The sequence below is a fragment of the Ceratotherium simum genome, chromosome 10 (genome assembly GCF_057802395.1).
Source record: "Ceratotherium simum simum isolate JZ-2026a chromosome 10, ASM5780239v1, whole genome shotgun sequence".
Lineage (NCBI taxonomy): Eukaryota > Metazoa > Chordata > Mammalia > Perissodactyla > Rhinocerotidae > Ceratotherium > Ceratotherium simum.
The window spans coordinates 56696906-56716412 of NC_141909.1; the positions used below are offsets into that span (position 1 = coordinate 56696906).

The 19507-nt window shown below is 36.6% G+C and overlaps 1 protein-coding gene across 1 annotated transcript in view; it reads right to left on the reverse strand.

Moving 5' to 3' along the window:
• Positions 1–852: 852 nt before the first annotated feature.
• The window catches only part of NUFIP1 (nuclear FMR1 interacting protein 1), a 45402-nt gene continuing 26747 nt past the window's right edge, over positions 853–19507 (reverse strand). The window contains exons 8-10 of the mRNA XM_004433634.3: positions 10342–10458; positions 3220–3452; positions 853–1152 (exon numbers count right to left, since the gene is read on the reverse strand). Of these exons, the coding sequence (XP_004433691.1) occupies positions 1036–1152; positions 3220–3452; positions 10342–10458 (467 nt within the window). The 3' untranslated portion in view covers positions 853–1035. The remainder of the gene's footprint in view (positions 1153–3219; positions 3453–10341; positions 10459–19507) is intronic.

The following is a 19507-nucleotide window of genomic DNA, read 5'->3' on the forward strand; positions in this document are numbered from 1 at the left end:
GCTTTCTTGCTTTTCTTCTTGCAGGCAAGATTCACGGACTCCAATAGTCACAATGTCAGATAAAATTAATTTTTCAACTACAACAACAGACAAATTTTTAAAAACCTTGCCCCTTTTAGCTGTATCTCAAAACAGCAGAGCTCTAGCAAGCACAAGAGACTAGAACATGTGATCAAAATCTCTGGTATTATAAGACAAAGATCTCTGTAGCTTTTACTTATTTAAAACATTTTTAAAGGGTTCAATTACTATCTTCACAGGATGAATTTTATTTAAACCTTAAAACTGAGGTAACATTATTTCACCAACTACTGTTTCTGCTATAAGAAATTGGTTGAACCTCATCAAGTACTACACTTTACATACTTTTTCACAGGGAAATAAAAAGGTCCAAATCTGAACCATACCAAAAAGAAGCACTTTCATTGAATCTAAACATACACAGAGGCCATATCTATATTGTTATTTCAAATGTTCAATATTTGAGCTACTCAAGTAGTGCCAACAGGTGAATTTCAAAATGTCTTTTGAAATAAACAAGGAAATTTTAAATTTCAAGCCCTTCTGATTGTATTAATTTGATCTGGTTTATTTTTAAAATACTCCCCCTTGCTAAAGAATGATTCTTCCTCTCCTGCATTAAAAACAATATGACTGTATTTCTTTCCCTAATCTACAGCTTTACTCAGCTGAATTAAAAATTTTAAAGCTTTTTTCTTTACTATTAAACTAGTATCTTCAATTTTTAACTGGCCCAAGAGCAAATTTCCTTACATGATGACAATACATAAAAATAAAAATAGAATTCTGCCAGCAAATATTATGTACCATCCCAACAATGCAGACACAGTCTTAAAAATCAGTTATGGATTTATTTGTGTAGATTCAAAGGAAAGACTTGAAAATCCAACATAATATCCCATGAGGCTTACAATTTAATTACTAATCCAGTTTTTAAAAAAAGGTTTTCCTCCAATAACTTGAGGATGGCACTATTTCACATGCTTCAGTTATGACTGCTGAAACATCAGAAGCCTATACATCTTTAGTTTTCGCAGAATTAGTATTAAGTCCAAAAAAGTCTTTTTTGATGATGTATCGAACACATTGCAAAATCACATTCCTTTCATGTCGAATGTCCGGAGCTAAAAGCTAAAAACAATAGATAGATTAGTTAGCAAATAAAATATACCCAAGAAATATAGTCTAAAATACTATGTGTGCCTTCCCCATATAAAGAACACAGAACAATAAAGATGTGTATTATAATTACTAAATATTTTGCTAAAAAATAATGTAAGAACATTTCCTTTTAACTTACACCAGGACTATCTAGCTTTTTTGAATAGCACAAATGTTCATACTTGGGGTCCTCTCTAGGAGTATCTAACAAGGGACAGGAAAAATACGTTTAAAAGTCTTCGGTTCTTTAATCTAAAAATCATATCAAAGAGGATCCTCCCAAACCCAAATCAATAAACAGTGTAGAAACTGATAAGTAAATACAGTAAATATAGTAATAATGAAACTAGCAGTAAAAAAAATCCCAACATTCCTGGACTTTCATAATGTCCCATTACTACGCTTATTCTAATTGAAAGAAGGCTAAAAATCCCTGGTATTTAGACTAAGTACATAACCAAGGAATCATATGGGATTTACCAAAAAGGATAAAGTGACCACTCAATTTATTTTATGATGTCATTAATGTAGTTCAGAAACATCACACAGGGCCGGCCCCGTGGCTTAGCGGTTAAGTGAGCGTGCTCCACTGCTGGCGACCCGGGTTCGGATCCCGGGCGCACACCAATGCACCGCTTCTTCGGCCATGCTGAGGCCGCGTCCCACATACGGCAACTAGAAGGATGTGCAGCTATGACATACAACTATCTACTGGGGCTTTGGGGGGAAAAAAAATAAATAAATAAAATCTTAAAAAAAAAAAAAAAGAAAGAAACATCACACAGGAACTTTCAGTGGAAAGATGATTTAATTTACCAGGTATAAGGTAAATTTTTTAAAAATGTAAATATTTAAAAATAGCACAGGGGCTGGCCCCATGGCTGAGTGGTTAAAGTTCCACACGCTCCACTTCCGCAGCCCAGGTTCACAGGTTCGGATCCTGGGCACGGACCTACACCACTCATCAAGCCATGCTGTGGCAGCAACCCATATAGAAAATAGAGGAAGACTGGCACAGATGTTAGCCTGGCAAGAGATGTTAGCTCAGAGCTAATATTCCTCAAAAAGATAAATAAAGGAGCTGGCACGGTGGCGTAGTGGTTAAGTGAGTGCGCTCTATTTCGGTGGCCCGGGGTTCAAGAGTTTGGATCCCGGGCACGTAGTGACACGCCACTTGTCAAGCCATGCTGTGGCAGCATCCCATATAAAGTAGAGGGAGATGGGCATGGATGTTAGCCCAGGGCCAATCTTTCTCAGCAAAAAGAGGAGGATTGGCATTGGCATTGGATGTTAGCTCAGGGCTAATCTTCCTCAAAAAAAAAAGATAAAAAAAAAAAGCACAGAAATTTACAAAATAGAGATTATATCTCAGATCAATTTTAATAGGAAGTGACCGTGTCTACATGTAACACCTCACAGAGTGTAGCCACAGAACACTTTAGCCACAGCATAAGCACTTATCTGAAAAGGCAAAAACAAACAGACTTTTCACAGAATGTCAGCAGTTTTACAACTCCACGAAAAAATTTGGAGTATTTCTATCACTCCTAAATATGAAAGTCTTGGATCTTTGAACAGCTTCATGTCCATTACTTAGAATCAAAAGATGCACTGCTTCCTCTTTGTAGTTTGAAGACAACAGATTTTTGAGCACAATCACGCTGAGAATAAAGCCAACAATGCATAAAATAAACACATAAAAACCTTTTTCTCCCCTCAGTTTGTCATTGTATTTAACGATCCTTTCAAAGAAAACTTTAAAAATGTCAGTACACCTCAATACATATTTCCTTACTAATCAGTTAATCTTAGATTCTTTTATTTTAAGCAGTTTTTAAAATTGTAATTATTCCACATTTACTGAACATCAGCCAAATGCAGCTTCAGAATTAGGATACAAAGATGAGTCTTCAAGGAGCATATGTACGTCTCTGGTAACCTTAAAAAACAGGCACACACACAAGCACAAACCCAGTGGCTCTATCTTCATAACGTAAGAAGGACACAAAGATTAGAACGTAAAGAAAAATAATTTACCATTTCCAGGAGATATGGATGGTGTGTTCTTGGTTCAAATAATGTTTTATAGTTGTGATAATCGTTTTTTCTCTTAGGGTTTGTCTTTTTAAAACTTTTCTTTTGGCTCTCATACTTGGCTTCTGAGAAATTTCTAACAGTCGCTTTAACATCTTGACTTGGTCTCTCAGGAGTACTGCTATGAAGAACCTGGTCTTCCGCCAGAATGTCTGCCTCAGTCTTGATGGGAGCTTCTAAATGTGATGAAAAACAAATATAAAAATAAACAACAAACAGATAAAACTTCCAAAAATAACCAAAAAAGCCATAATAACGCCCCCATTCCAGCCATAATACTGGCTACTTATTAATTAAAACTAAGCATTTACAATGTATTACATTATTTTTCAAATTGGGAGCTATAACTGCCAAGAATTGAAAAGATTACCACAAAGAACTACAGAGTGATCCCTATGAAGAAAATAATACCAGATGGAAACTTAAATCTACACAAAGGAATGAAGAGTGCCGGAAACAGTCAATATGTGGATAAATACAAAAGACATTTTTTCTTGTTTGAAAAAATTTTTAAACATAAATGACTATTAAAAGCAAAACTAATAACAATGTATGTGGGGTTTATAACATCTGTAGAAAGGAAATATATAATTACAATAGCACAAAGGAAGGGAAGAGGAAAATGTAAGTATACTGCTACAAAATTCTTAAATTATATGTGAAATGGTATAATATCATTTGAAAGAATACTGTGATAAGCTAAAGTTGCATACTATAAACTCTAGATTAACTCCTAAAAAATAAAACAAAGAGGTACAACTAATAAACCAATATTTGCACTGCCCTAAAAATACAGGATTAATCCAAAGGCAGGAAAAGGAAGAAAATACAACAAAAAACAGATGAGACAAAAAGAAACAAAGCATATCAATAATTACGCTATTTGCAAATAGTTTAAAACCCCACTTGAAAGACTGGGTGGTCAAACTGGAGGAATAAACAAACAAACAAACAAGACCAACTACTTAATGTCCACAAGAAACCAACTTTAAATTGCAGGCAGTCCTTGCTTTGCACACTTTGAACTACGATTAAATCTCACTTACCAAGGAACAGTGCAAAGCGAGGACTGCCTATTATATAAAGTCAGGTTAAAAGTAAAAGGATGGAAGAAGATACTACACATACATCAATCATAAGAAAGCTAGAATGGCTATAACTATATCAGACAAAGGAGATCTCAGAGCAGGGATTATCACCAGAGATAAAGAGGGACAGTCCATAATGACAACAAAGTCAATTCACCAAGAAGACAACACAGTAACACCTAATATTAGCGTTTCAATACACATGCAGCAAAAGCTCATTGAACTTAAAGGAGAAATAGAGAAATCCATTATTAAGGTTGGAGAATCAAACCCTCGGCTCTCAGTAACTGAAGAACAATTAGACAGAAAATGAGCAGGGATGTAGAAGACCTGAGTACCACTAACAATCAACTCAAAACTGACAAAGAACACTTGACCCAATACACATTCTTGTCAAGTTCACGTGAACACTCACCTTGTGCTGGGCTATAAAACAAGTTTCAATAAACTGAAAAAACTAAAAGCAAACAGACTATATTCTCTGACCATAACAGAATTAAAGTAAAATCAATAATAAAAACTATCTAGAAAATCTCTAAATATATGGAAACTAAACATATACTTCTAAATAACCCATGAGTTAAAGACCCATCACAAGAGAAATTAGAAAATATTTTGAAATAAATAAAAATGAAAACATAACATGTCAAATTTGTGGGATACAGCTAAAGCAATGCATGAAGGCAAATTTACAGCTTTGAATGCTCATATTAGAAATGAAGAGGGCCGGCCCCGTGGCTTAGCGGTTAAGTGCGTGCGCTCCGCTGCCGGCGGCCCGGGTTCGGATCCCGGGTGCGCACTGAGGCACCACTCCTCCAGCCATGCTGAGGCCGCGTCCCACATACAGCAACTAGAAGGATGTGCAGCTATGACAGACAACTATGTACTGGGGCTTTGGGGGAAAAATAAATAAATAAAATCTTTAAAAAAAAAAAAAAAAAAAAAAAAAAAGAAATGAAGAAAAGTCTAAAATCAGTGATCTAAGCTTCCACTATAATGATGTAGAGAGTGAGAAGGGAAGAAATAACAGAGTGAAAATCAATGAATTGAAAATAAATAATAGAGAAAAATCAACAAAGCCAGAAGTTGGTTCCTTGAAAAGATTAATAAAATTAATAAACACCTAGCAAGACTGATCAGGAAAAAAAATATATCATTTAATAATATGAGGACTCATGGGCCGGCCCTGTGGCTTAGCGGTTAAGTGCGCGCGCTCCGCTGCTGGCGGCCCGGGTTCAGATCCCGGGTGTGCACCGACATACCGCTTCTCCGGCCATGCTGAGGCCGCGTCCCACATACAGCAACTAGAAGGGTGTGCAGCTATGACATATAACTATCTACTGGGGCTTTGGGGGGAAAAAAATAAAAAATAAATAAAAAAAATAATATGAGGACTCAAAGAGGGGACTTCACTATATCCTACAGAAATCACAAGAAAATATTACGAACAACTGTATGCCAATAAATTCGACAACTTAGATGAAACAGACAAATTCTTTTAAAAAACACAAATTACCAAAACAGATTAAAGAAAAAACAGAAACTCTGAATAATCCTATACTTATTAAGGAAATTTAATTCACAATTTAAAATCTTCCCCAAAAGAAGATGCTAGGTACAGATGGCTTCGCTACTGAATTCTACAAACAAGAAAAAATCGTAGCAATCCTACACAAACCCTTAAAAAAGAGGAGGAGAAAAAAGATACCAAATCCAGACAAAGCTATTACAAGAAAAGAAAAACACTGGCCAATATTCCTCATGAACATGGATGCAAAAATCCTTACTAAAATATTAGCAAATCAAATCCAGCAATGTATTAAAAAGGTAATATACCATGACCAAGAAGATTTTATCCCAGAATACAAGTTTGGTTTGACATTTGAAAATCAATCAGTGTATTTCACCACATTAATATAAGAAAGAAGAAAAACCATATGATCAGTTGAAAATTCAAAAGTTTTAAGAAAGGAGTCCCCTCCTCTCACCCTTCAAATGGTTATTCTATATTTTCAATTACCATGAGTTACAGGCTGATGTGATATAAACAGTTCTATTCTAGAAGTTGGGAGACTAGGTTCAATTGCCTGGACAAGAGTGTGGGAGTCTAATCATATCCCTCAAAACCTTCAACATTCAAGTGCTACATAGGACTGAATGTGGAAATTAAATTTTAAAGGAAGGACAGATCTTCCTCGACTTACAATGGGGGTTACATCCCAATACACCCTTTGTAAGTTGAAAATATCGTACATCAAAAATACATTTAAAACACCTAACCTACTAAATATCATAGCTTAGCCCAGTCTACATTAAACATGTCCAGAACACTTACACTAGTCTATAGTTGGCCAAAATCATCTAACACAAAGCCTATTTCATAATAAAGAGTTGAATAGCTCATGTAATTTATTGAATACTGTACTGAAAGTGAAAAACAAAATGGTTGTATGGGTACAGAATGGTTTTAAGCGTATCGGTTGTTTACCCTTGGGATCACATGGTTGACTGGGAGCTGTGGCTCACTGCTGCTGCCCAGCATCACGAGACAGTATCACACCACATATTGCTGGCCCGGGAAAAGATCAAAATTCAAAGTATGGTTTTTACTAAATGCATATCGCTTTCACACCATCGTAAAGTGGAAAAATCCTAAGTCCAAGCATTGTAAGTTGGGGCTCCTCTGTGTTAGAAGCACAGATTCTGGTCCCAAATTGTTAGGTTCAAGTTCTAGTTCCATCACTTACCAACTGTGTTGATCTTGGGGCAAGCTACTTATCTCTGCCTAAATTTCCACATAAATAATGGCACCTAGTTCATGAAGTTATTGCAATAATTAAATGAGTAAAGCACATAAAATAGGGCCTGACACAAAGTAAGCACTATATAAGAATTTGCTATGATGATAGTGGCTTTGATGTGCCTTCAAAGTGATGGGGAAAAGAGCAAAAGAAGAGAAATATAACCATAAAAGAATGGAGCTAAGAATTCACAAAGTGGTTTGTAGAGTTCCAAACTATGGGAATAATAATTAAAGACAAAAAGAAAAACCAAGGCACTACTTTCTATTATTCCCTTCTCCTTCGAGTATTATCTCCCAATCCAGAAACAACAAAAGTCAAATGAATCAGATCTTATACATACTGTCAATTTTCTGCCACGGAATGAGGAACTGGGACCATTCGGTTCACAACATTTCCCAGCTTAGTATCATATTTTAATGTAATATTTATCAACCCAAATAAATTTAAAATACAGCCACTGAGTTTTTTCAAACCTAAATCACACTTTTTGGTTTGTGGGCTTTTGAATGCATTTTCAAGTTGGAGGTCCCCTGTCACAGCCAAACCAAGTGGAAGACACACAACAATTTTAGGGAGTTGTAAAGTTGTGCTTAACTTCTAATATGGCAAAACAAAAACAAAAGCAAAAAACTAACATGCAAAACCCAGGAGAGATATCAAACTAATCTATTTAGAAATACTAGTCATTGAAATTTTCTTTCCTATACATATCTTAATGATTCTGACAGCCTCAGAAACAAGCATAGCCTCTTCTTTTGCTTCAGTCTTTCTTTTCCTTGTTTAAAACTCTTTCTGGAAAAGCACTACTCATGTTTAACATCCTCCATACATTTTTATGTTAACTCCTAAGTTGAGACAGATCTTAACTATGAAGACACAATTGTTAAAATCTGCGACAAAGAATCAGACTGCTCCTCTCCGTTTAGAATCCACTTAAATAAGTAGGCTTCTAGACGCTATTTCATGGTTCAGAGAAGGCCTGCTTTATTTCCTTGGTTTATTTATTCCAAAGTCCCTATGTGTCAACATCCTAACTTATAGCCCAGAATTAACACTGAAACCTAGAAATTTGCTAGTGACCTGGAAGGCTTAATAAAGCTGAATTCAAAGTACATAAAATAATTCTTAAGGCTTAGGAATGTGAAGCAAGGGCTTTTTCCTTAAGGCAGAGCATTGTAGACAATCAGTCAAAATGAATTCATACAAAATCAAATGTATCTTTTAATAGCTAATATCCTCTGTTATCTGTAAGAAAAGAAACGGCTATGTACTACTGCGCAGGAAGACAGCAAATGCGACACAGAGAAAGACTATAATAGCAGGCAATATAGTTGGCTTCTTTAAACTTTTAAGTCCCTAAACCTAGGCTTTACATCAGCTCTGCCACATACTAGCTTTGCAAACTTATCCTCTCTAAGCTTAAGGTTCTATAAAATGAAGGAGTGGGACCTCAAAGATCCCTTCTGGTTTCCTTTCTCCCTTCTAATTTAAAAACAGTGGCAGCCTCAAAATGAAGACATGAGTATAAAAGTATTAAATGTTTTATCTTAAGAGAGAGAGAAAAAGGCATTAGTACAGCTTGTTTTTATGGGATTCATGTAATCTGGTAAAATAGCTTTCTTTGCTATCATCTGTCATAAATACAACTGATAAGCGTGAAATGTAATATGTGTTTAACGAATAATTCCATCTTCATATCAGTGTATTGGAAACAAGAATAAAGAAATAAATACTGTTTTTCTTAAAACTAAAAAGAAATAAGAAGAGGAAGCCATCTGTTAAGGAATACTCTGATAAAGCCAAAGAGGTTTATATTTCAAAATTCAAGTAGCTTTTAACCAGATACCACAGTAAACCACGGCCCATTAACAAAGAAAAAAAAAATTCCTATGTTACAGATAGATCTAAACATTATCTTGCATATTAAAGCTCAACTCTTCCTTCTTCAACATCTTCCAACTGCACAAACATTGATTATCCTAGCCTAGTTAACATTAAAAGCGCTGCCATCTTCATCCAATTACATTCAGATCTTCCCTTCATTCTACATATTCACTTTTAATAATTTTTTTATTTATTTTTCCCCCAAAGCCCCAGTAGACAGTTGCATGTCATAGCTGCACATCCCTCCAGCCGCTGTATGTGGGACGCGGCCTCAGCATGGCCGGAGAAGTGGTGTGCTGCTGCGCGCCTGGGATCCGAACCCAGGCCGCCAGCAGCAGAGCGCACGCACCTAACCGCTAAGCCACGGGGCCGGCCCTACATATTCACTTTTAGATCCTGTATTGTTATCTCCAGTACAGCTCCTACTGTGATTACACATCTTGTCCTCAGATACATACACATGAATTCTCTCATGGTTGGTAAAGCCTAAATAAAATTCCCATTCCCAAGTCTCAACAGTAGGACACAGGCTTATTCACTAAACATATGCTGGATTATTGATGTGAACCTTGGGTTAAGAACTGCCACCCCACAACAGATAAACAGCCTCCTCCTAGCTCTTTCAGGTGGCCCTAAAAGAAATGCCAGGGGTTCAGCTGGTTTATCATCATCTTTAAAGGTAAGACATGTATCCTGAACATCACTGACGTCCTAGAAAGACTCTTGAAAGGACTCCATTTCTTCTAAACTTGAAAACACACAGGCTAATGTAACCACAAGTATAGGGTTACCGTGTTCTCCAAATGAGATAATTTATGTGAAGGCACTCTATAAACAGCAATGCCCTATATACATGTAAGGAATTCTATCATCCTCTTTGTCATAAAGGACCTCTCTTCACCTACGAAAGGTGCTAAACATGTTAAGAGAACGCTTCTTGGGAGTAGAGAGAAGAAATTAACTTTCTTTGTTATATCTTTTAGAATTTTCTTCTATTCCATTAGTGGATAGTATCTCTTCCCCTTCCTCTTCTTTCATTATATTATTTTTGTCTTTTTCTCCCAGAGTAGCAACACATTTCCCTATTTCTCCAGCTTTCTTTTACGCCATGTTAACTTTACTTCTGAATCAAATGACAGAGCAATTTGAAGATCAAATAAGGAATGTGTAAGACACATCTCCTCAGATACATAAACATACAAGGATGCTACTGATGCACAGTATACATCAAAGGCAAAAAGCAACAAAACAAAACAAACCTAACTGTACCAAGTGAGGCCATGACTTACCTTCTGGCTCACTCTCTGACCCTGAGAGACTGCCATAGCTGCTCATTAGTGAGCACAGGGCTGGTGTCACTTCTTTGGGTATGACAGTCCTTTGTGGTTTCTCCTCTTTATCAGACTCTGAAATAGAAAGGGAAAGAACTAAAAGTAAAACAGTATACCAAAAATACCTACCACCATAAAAAAGAAAGCTGACAGGCCCCTCACTCCCTCATGTGTTAGTGAAAAGAAAGTAATTTCTGATCATTTCCTTAATTTCCCCAAAAAATGAAATCCAGGAGACCTGAAAAATTTCCCCTTCGTTTAAATCTTCATAGTCAAAGAAGCTATTTGCCCCAAAGAGAAAACAGAGGGGCAAGTGGAAGCTATACACAGCTCAGTTACTTACCACGCTTCACAGGTTATGGAATTTGGGCCTTCTCTAAATTAATTATACAGTCTACACTATTAATTAATTTATTTTATTTATGCTATTAATTAATTTTATTAAGGTAGTAAGAAGGCTATAAATTTATTTAACTTTACTGGGTTAGGATCACTGACTCTGAAAATTAGATTTAGGAATAAATATAAAACTATCCACCTTTTTTCTTGTTTTTAAGACAGGTTTTGAGGGCACAAATAATATTTAAACCATTTTATAGAAAAAGGCTTAGTCAAACAGCTATACTGAAATGAATCCACCCAAAGTTTTTACTATTTAGAACTTCTAAGAATTTAAGTAAACATGCCAAGCAAGAGAATTCAGCAAGTACTGAAGAGCTTGCCAAAGGTAAAGTGTTTGATCAGAGCCCAGCGAGCCTAGTTGTAGCCCCAGGACACCAGCTATTACATTTCTTTTTGGCAGCTCTAAAAATGTATTAAATCTATTCTAAACAACCAATAAAAATAAAGCCTGACTGAAGAATGAAGACAATAAGTAACTTGTCTATGTAATGAACCAACTCAACCCACAACCAATATGAAATGTTTCAAGACAGCATTTCATGTTCACCGAGTCAGCCTAGAGGAAACCAAAACACGCCAGTAGGAAATGGGAGTACATTCTTATGTGAACATGGACCTACCACCTTCTGGTGGATGAAGTTAAACCCTCTCTCTTCCATCCATCCAACTACCCAGCACCACACCCTCCAAAAACTGCTCCTTGTCAGTTTTCAGCTAATTTATTACCTTTTTTCCTGAATTAATAAAAGAAAATATGCAGTTATATATATATATAAATTATTAGTGGATTAAAAAACTATATACAATGGTATTAGTATGGAGACTATTTATCTCATTGTTTGAATGATGATAGGCCAAATTCTAGTATTTCCTTCTAAGACACAAAGAGAGGTGCCAAAAAGTAAAACACAGTTGACTATAATGCTCTTTAAAAGCATGAGCTCACTTAATCCTTATAAGATATCACTTTCACTATTAATTACAGGTGATGAAATCAAAATTCAGAGAATCCGAGTAACTTTTCCTTCAGGTAACAAAACTATACAACAGTTAGATCAAATTTAAATCCTGGCTATCTGACTCCAAATCCCAATTCTTAACTAGCGGGCTAGAATATCTCCTACAGATGTATCAAGTCCTCTTCTTAAAATGAAGCCATCCTACCAAAATGTCTCGATGGTCGATAATAATGCTAATATAAATGTCTTCTTCCAGCTATAGCCCCATTTTTCTGTTCCTTTTTACAGCAAAACTCCAAACAACTATTTATATAATTCACCAGGAGAATCATGTGAGCCTGAAATCTCCTACAGCTGTCTGACCCATTCCAGAATCTACTCCAATCGGTCTTTCAGGCCCACCACACCAGTGAAACTTTTCTGTCCAAGTTCACCTGATTCCTCTGTGTTGCCAATCTAGAGGTCATTTCTTGGTTCTCATCTTATTTTAACTTAGCGACAACATTTGATAGTAATCATGTTTTACTTTTTAAAACATTTTTTTCACTTGGCTTCCAGAACCTTTTCACTTGGGTCTGCTTTCCCAGTCTCCCTACTGAATTCTCCTCATTGACTAACTTCCAAAATTCTTGAGTGCCCCTGGTTCCAATCCTCAGCAACCGTTTTTTCTTTATTCCTCCCTCCTCCTCTTATGATGTCATTTTATCTCAAATCTTAAAATACTAACTAGACGCTGGTGAAGTCTTACACCTACAGCCTTCAATTTTCCCCTAAACTCCAGAATAACCTAATTGCCCATTCAACATCTCTATTTTGATGTTCAACAGGCATCTCAAAGGTTAACATGTCCAAAGACAAGCACTTGATTTCTACTCCAAACATGCCCTCCAGTACTCTCCATCTCAATAAACCCTTCCTTCCCAATGGTTAGGCCAACACCTAGCAATCATCCTTGACTCTTCTCTTTCTCTCACATACCATATCTAATCTATCAACAAATACTGTCAGCTCTATTTTGGAAATATATCCAGAATCATACTCCTTCTCATTATTTCCACTACTACAACCCTAGTCCAAGTCAACATTTCTTGCCTGGACAATTCTAAAAGCCTCCTAAAAGATATCCCTGATATGACCTTGCCCACTGCTCCCTACAGTCTATTCTCTACCTAACCACATAAACAAGATCATGTCACCTCTCTGCTCAACCTCAGAGTAAATTGCCAAGTCCTTTCCTGGCCTATAAGGCCCTACTTGATCTGGTCCTTCATTTTTCTCTTAACTAAAATACTACCACTTTCTTCCCAGCTTACTCCACTCCTATCTTGCTGTTCCCTGAACACATGAAGCATGCTCTCACCATGAGGTGTTTGTACTTGTTGCTTTCTCTGCTTGGAAAGCTAGCCCCTCAGGTATCAGTTCCTAACTTCATTCAGATTTCTTAATGTCACCTTATCAGAGATGCCTTCACTAATTACATAAAATAGCACACTCCTTTCTCCAACCACCATTCTCTACCCTTTTACTTAGCTTTACTCATCTTCATGATGCTTATATCAACCCATATTTATTTACTGTAATTCCCCTGACCAGAACATGAGCTACAGGAGAGAAGGGGTTTGGCTTTGTTTGGTACTGTATGCTCCGAGCCTAGAACAGCACATAAGTGGTCAACAAATATTTGAAGAACAAACTGTTGCATGAATGAGTAAAGATAACTTCAAAAAGGCTAACTGGTACAGAATGACAGAGGTAGAAAGAGATGGAGCCACGATAGAAACCTAGTTCTGTTCGGATTCAAAGCTCATTCTTTTTTCTTTTTAATAACATGATTCCACTTTTATTTTAAATAATCATATACATGTGCATAAGAAAAATACTGGAAGGATATACAACAAAATGTGAGCAGTGGCTATCTCTGTAAGTTAAGAAAGTAGGTTATTTTATGCTTTTCAGTTTTTTCTCACATTTTCTGTATTACTTTGGTCAACAGAAAATAATAGAAAAAGAAAAATACAGAGAAATAAACGCTGGAGGAAAGTGTTTACTCACCATTCAATTTAAGAAGTGGAGGGCAAGGCTTTAATTGGCCTATATATTGCCCCTTTTCTCGCCTCCCTTTTTTTTTTAAACTTTATATTTTGAAACAATTTTAGATTTACACAAGTGTTACAAAGATAGCACAGAGTATTTCCACACGTCCTTCCTCTAGCTTCCCCTAATGCTAACATCTTACATAACCATGGTACATTTATCACAGCTAACAAATTAACACTGGTATGATACTGCTACCTAAACTACAGGCTGTACTGTAATTTCATCAGTTTTCCCACTAATGTCCTTTTTCTGTTCCAGGATCCAATCCACCATATCACATTGCATTCACTCATCATGACTCCCTATATGTGTCTTCTGAAAACCTGTAGCAATTTCTCAGTATTTCCATGTCTTTCAGGAACTTTATACTTTTGAACTACTGGTCAGTTATTGTAGAATATTCCTCAGCTTGGGTCTGACTGATGTTTTCTGATGATTAGACTGAGGCTATGGATTTTACATTACATCATATCAGGGGGTACATGATATCAACATGACTTATTACTGGTGATGTTAACCTTGATCACTTGGTGGTCTGCCTGGTTTCTTCACTATAAAGTTACTATTTTTCTCTTTCATTATTCTATTTCTTGAAATGAGTCGCTAAGTCCAGCATACATTCAAGGGGAGGGAGACTAAGTGCACTTCTTGGAGTATGGTATATCAAAAATTTTGGACATATGTTAAAACCACCACAGTAATTAATACTTGGGGGGAGATATTTTGAGACTATATAAATACTCTATTTTACCTTAAAGTTTTTGCCACTAATTTTACCATTCTTCGGTGGATCTTGTCTGAAACAATTATTATTGTGTTCTAATGGTTACTTTCTATTTCCCTCATTTCTTCTACATTTATTAATTGGAATTCTTCTGTAAGAAACCCTCCTCCCTCATATTTATTTATATCAGTATTGACTCATGGATACTTTTTTGTGTGTGTGTGAGGAAGATCAGCCCTGAGCTAACATCCATGCTAATCCTCCTCTTTTTGCTGAGGAAGACCGACTCTGAGCTAACATCTATTGCCAATCCTCCTCTTTTTTTCCCCAAAGCCCCAGTAGATAGTTGTACGTTATAGTTGCACGTCCTTCTAGTTGCTGTATGTGGGACGCGGCCTAGCATGGACGGAGAAGCGATGCCTCGGTGTGCGTCCGGAATCTGAACCCGGGCCGCCAGTAGCGGAGTGTGCGTACTTAACCGCTAAGCCACGGGGCCGGCCCATGGATACTTATTTTATTCTTTGGGTTATAATCTACTATTATCTATTTTGTGGCTCGAACTGTTCCAACTTTGGCCATTGGGAGCACTTTCCAGCTGTTCCCTATATCCTTCTGACATGCCCACATCCTGATGTTTTTTGAGTACTTTCTTATTTTCTGGCACTGTATGAGATGCTCTAGGCTCACCTTGTATTTTCCCTGTCCCAGCCCTACAATCAACCATTTCTCCAAGGTTCCTTTAGTTGGAGAATGGTAAAACCACAATCCGGGTGTTTGGTGTACTCATTACTAGGAATGCTGCAAAGCTCACTATACTTGACTGCCTCCCCAAGGGTAAGAGTTAGGAGTTCACACAACCGAACAACTCTTCCCCTACTTTGTTCCCCCTCAGGTACACTTCGGGGATCCAGCACTCGTAACAACGCTTTGAAACGTGGTATCATCCTTTCAGCACTATCAAAACATCCTCACAGTGACTTTTCATCTCAAAAAGTCCTTCAGATCCACCTAGCAGTTCTATCTAACATAAGCATTTTTAGCAACAATCTGGAAAAGACTATGCTGAAGGCATTGTACTGGCTGACAAAATAATACTCAACAAACTTCACTCACTTTTTACTAAAAACAGTCAAAACATCTCTCTAAACTAAAAATACCAGTATAAAAATATTAGCAATGGAGATGATAAAATCAAACTTTAAAATGATTATAAAACACCAGCTCAAATAATTTCTCTTACTATTAAAATATTAGTGAGTGACACTTTTCTTTGGGTAAATCTCACCTCTCTCTCTCATTCATCATGTTCCCACGGACCAAAAAAATAATAATCTAAAAAATTATCACTAGATTATAAGTTTCATGAAGGCAAGGAGAGATTTCTCTGAATTATAGTGCTAGGCAAGCAAAATGTAGGACCTCAGTAAATCCCTACTGAAATGAAAATGGCAAAAAAAAAAATTGCCCTTTGAATGTCTTGCCCAACTCTAAACACTAATTGTAAAAACTTGCCATCTGGCTTCTTGCTACAACTTATTTCTTTACTTGTCTCTCCTCCCGCTCTCCCCCCCATTTCTTATTGCCTTTAGGGAGCAAAACACAATTATATGCTCTTGCACTAAGAAAATTTATAAATTAAGTCTCCTAAAGAAAACGCTATATATTGAAAAAGTCACCCTAAAAAACAAGAACTTTGCTTTGCGGTTTACGACACTCAAGAACAGATATTTAACAAGGGGTATTCATGACAGCTGATGTGTAGGCCAGCTTATTTTCTTACTTTAACAGCTACCTTTTAAATTTTATTTTATTTATTTTTTCCCCCAAAGCCCCCGTAGATAGTTGTATGTCTTAGCTGCACATCCTTCTGTTGCTGTATGTGGGACGCGGCCTCAGCATGGCCGGAGAAGCGGTGCGTCGGTGCGTGCCCAGAATCTGAACCCGGGCTGCCAGCAGCGGAGCGCGCGCACCCAACCGCTAAGCCACGGGACCGGCCCTAACAGCTACCTTTCAAATAACAGAAGGCTACCTAGCTTGTGTCAGTGCATAGTTAGACTGATGTCCCAGTGTTCTATGACAATAGCTATACTCATATTATCACGAATGACTAACAAGTTGGATCCTTTTGTTTTGCGGATGCCGAGACACTGCAGTCAGAGATGCTCGGTGCCACATTACTGATCAGCTCCTTTCTTTCTAGCTCAGACAAGACATTAAAAGCACAGGCCAGGAAAGCCATAAAACATGTTGAATACATATTTAAACAAGAGCAACAAAATAATCATAGTCCTAACAAATGAGATACCAAAAAAAAGATTTAAAACAAAAAACAAAACACCTTGAGTTAACTAGTTAGCAGAACATACAAGGAAATAAAAAACACAGCACCATGATGGAAATCTAGTGACAACAGGCCATACTCAAAACTGATAAGCTGGAAGACTCCAAATGACAGGCTTTCCTTTTGAAAAAATGTCAATCCCCAGTTTAAAGCATCTGCATAATTAATGAGAGTTCACATACTACCAACTATCACAAAAAGAAGGTGAGCTCAGGCAATAATTTTCTAAGCATGATACGAGGTTTATAAAGATCCTCGAGAACTGTTACCTTGTCTAAAACATGAATGCTGATGTCTGGATAAGGTTTTGAGACGAATAAAGGCAAAAAAATGTAAGGAATTGGGAGATCTTTATTTTTAAAGTAAGCGTAGTGGTGAAAAGTGTTAATAGCCATGTGAGAGCATGAACAGGGCTGCGTTATCACAATGCTGGCCTGTCACCACAACCTGAATAATGAGCACAACAACTAGATCTAAGGTTGGCTGGCTCCGCCCCAGGTGAAGGAAGCTGCCTCCAAACAGGTCTCAGACTAAGCTACTGGAGAGTAGAGATGCTGAGAATATTTAAGGCATGTGAAAAAATGGTTTTCTGTAGCTATACCTGGAGTGAAAAGTTGAAGAACCAACAGTCTAAACATTGATCTGGAAAATGTAAAAGTCTAGAAGAAATCCCAGGTAAAGGATAGCATGAATTTAAATGGAATCTTTCCTGTAAAATTAAGCTACCATAATTTGGTCATTGGTATTTTGATTTCCTTGAAGAAGAATATTATAAATTTATAGTTTACTTGTAAGATATTTATTTTGAAGACTTATGTTCTCATCTTTGATGCTCAATATAGGTAGTTTCCCTCTCTGATCCTCAGTATAGTTAAGGGTTTCAACATTTAAACCAAAACAAAATTACTTGAGATCTGTCATTCAACTACTCCTAGGAACCTGACTGAAGACTTTCTACCATGAGGATGAAGGTATTTACTATTTCTCATGTCTAAAGTGTCTCTTGAAGACCTAGATACAGGCTTAACTAGAAGCAAGATGTATAAACATCTTTTCACTGGCATTTCACCAGATTAACATACACTGCAATATTTCTTTAAAAATGAGAAAACACAATTACCCATTCTACCAAAGTTAACAAAACGAAAACAACAAAGACTATTCAACGTGACTGAATCCTTCAAATGTTCATTTAGAAAACTGCATAAAGTGAAGAACTACATAATTTTCAAATCAGTAACTTACTGATTATAATGGCAGTCTTCATATTTATGTTTCAAGTATGCTAATGACGAAGTTTATATTTGGGTGCAGATGGTATTTTATCATCAAGGTCACACACTGTAAATCTGAAGAAGGGTGTGGGCTCTCTAACATTTTTTGAAGGAAAAAAATCAGTGCTCAAGAGTAAACTCAGTGTTGGCCCAAAATGTCATCTGTCTCTTCTTTGCTATCAGCAAGGACAAGAAGATGCCTTTTCTAAACTCTCTCCCACATCTCAACTATCCTAGGCTCATACGATATTTTTTAGACAAATTTAGACTTCACATTTAGAGGATGTATCGTGTACAAGTGGAGCCAGACTCCTAAGCACAAACTCTGGCTCCACCACTAACTAGCAGCATGACTAAGGTAAATTACTTACCTTGTGCTCCTCAGTTCTACAATGGAGGTAGCAAGGGTACATAGGTAAAAGGTTTGTTATGAGGAATAGAGTTAACATACATAAAACATTTAGAGCATAGTAAGTACCTTATTCAGTAAGTGTTAGTTGGTGTTAATTTATTATTATTATTCCTACTAAATTTTATCTTATTATTCTTAGCCCAACAGTCCTTTGTGCCAAGATCCTTTTCCATCCTAATTCGGTCAGTGAATTAGTTATCCCCCAGTTTCTGGCCATCCATAGTTCAATCATTTGTCATGTGATTATCATAGAAGCTACTGTCTTCCAAGCTGAACAGAGCCTGCTAACAAAACCTCCAATGTAACATCAGTCCACTCACTAATAATGCTCCTTTGCAGAAGAGGATGTACATGCAATTAGGTAAAGCCTCACAATGTTACTGGAAGGAAAGATGGTAGAAATATTTACATATACGTTTTCATTTTTCACAAGGGAAAATGGAGCCTCAGAGGCTGACTGGTATTTGTGACAGCAGTATTTTGGTCCTTTAATTTTTAAACTTATAAGCAAGAGTAAACTTGTCCCATAAGTTCTAGAGGGAATTCAAGGATAAACTATAAATACATATAAGTATATTCTATGTTCTGAGGAAGAACAGTATTACTCAAATACAATGAATTAATATTTCACCCAAAGAGATTATGTTCACACTCAGCAGCATTATTAATACCGGCTTCCACTGGAATTACTATTTTATAGGTGGGAAAAAAATTCACATAACTGAGCAAATTTGAATCTACAGCATCAATACATTCAGAACAATCTTAAGAAAATTTGCAAGTTCCATCATACTATGGAAATTATCCAATAAATATAATCTTTTTCCATAACCTGCCTGACTCATGCACCCATCCCCAAGATTCAAGAAAGATGTCCTCAAATGAGGTTTTTGATAAGACACTTGTATTAAAAAT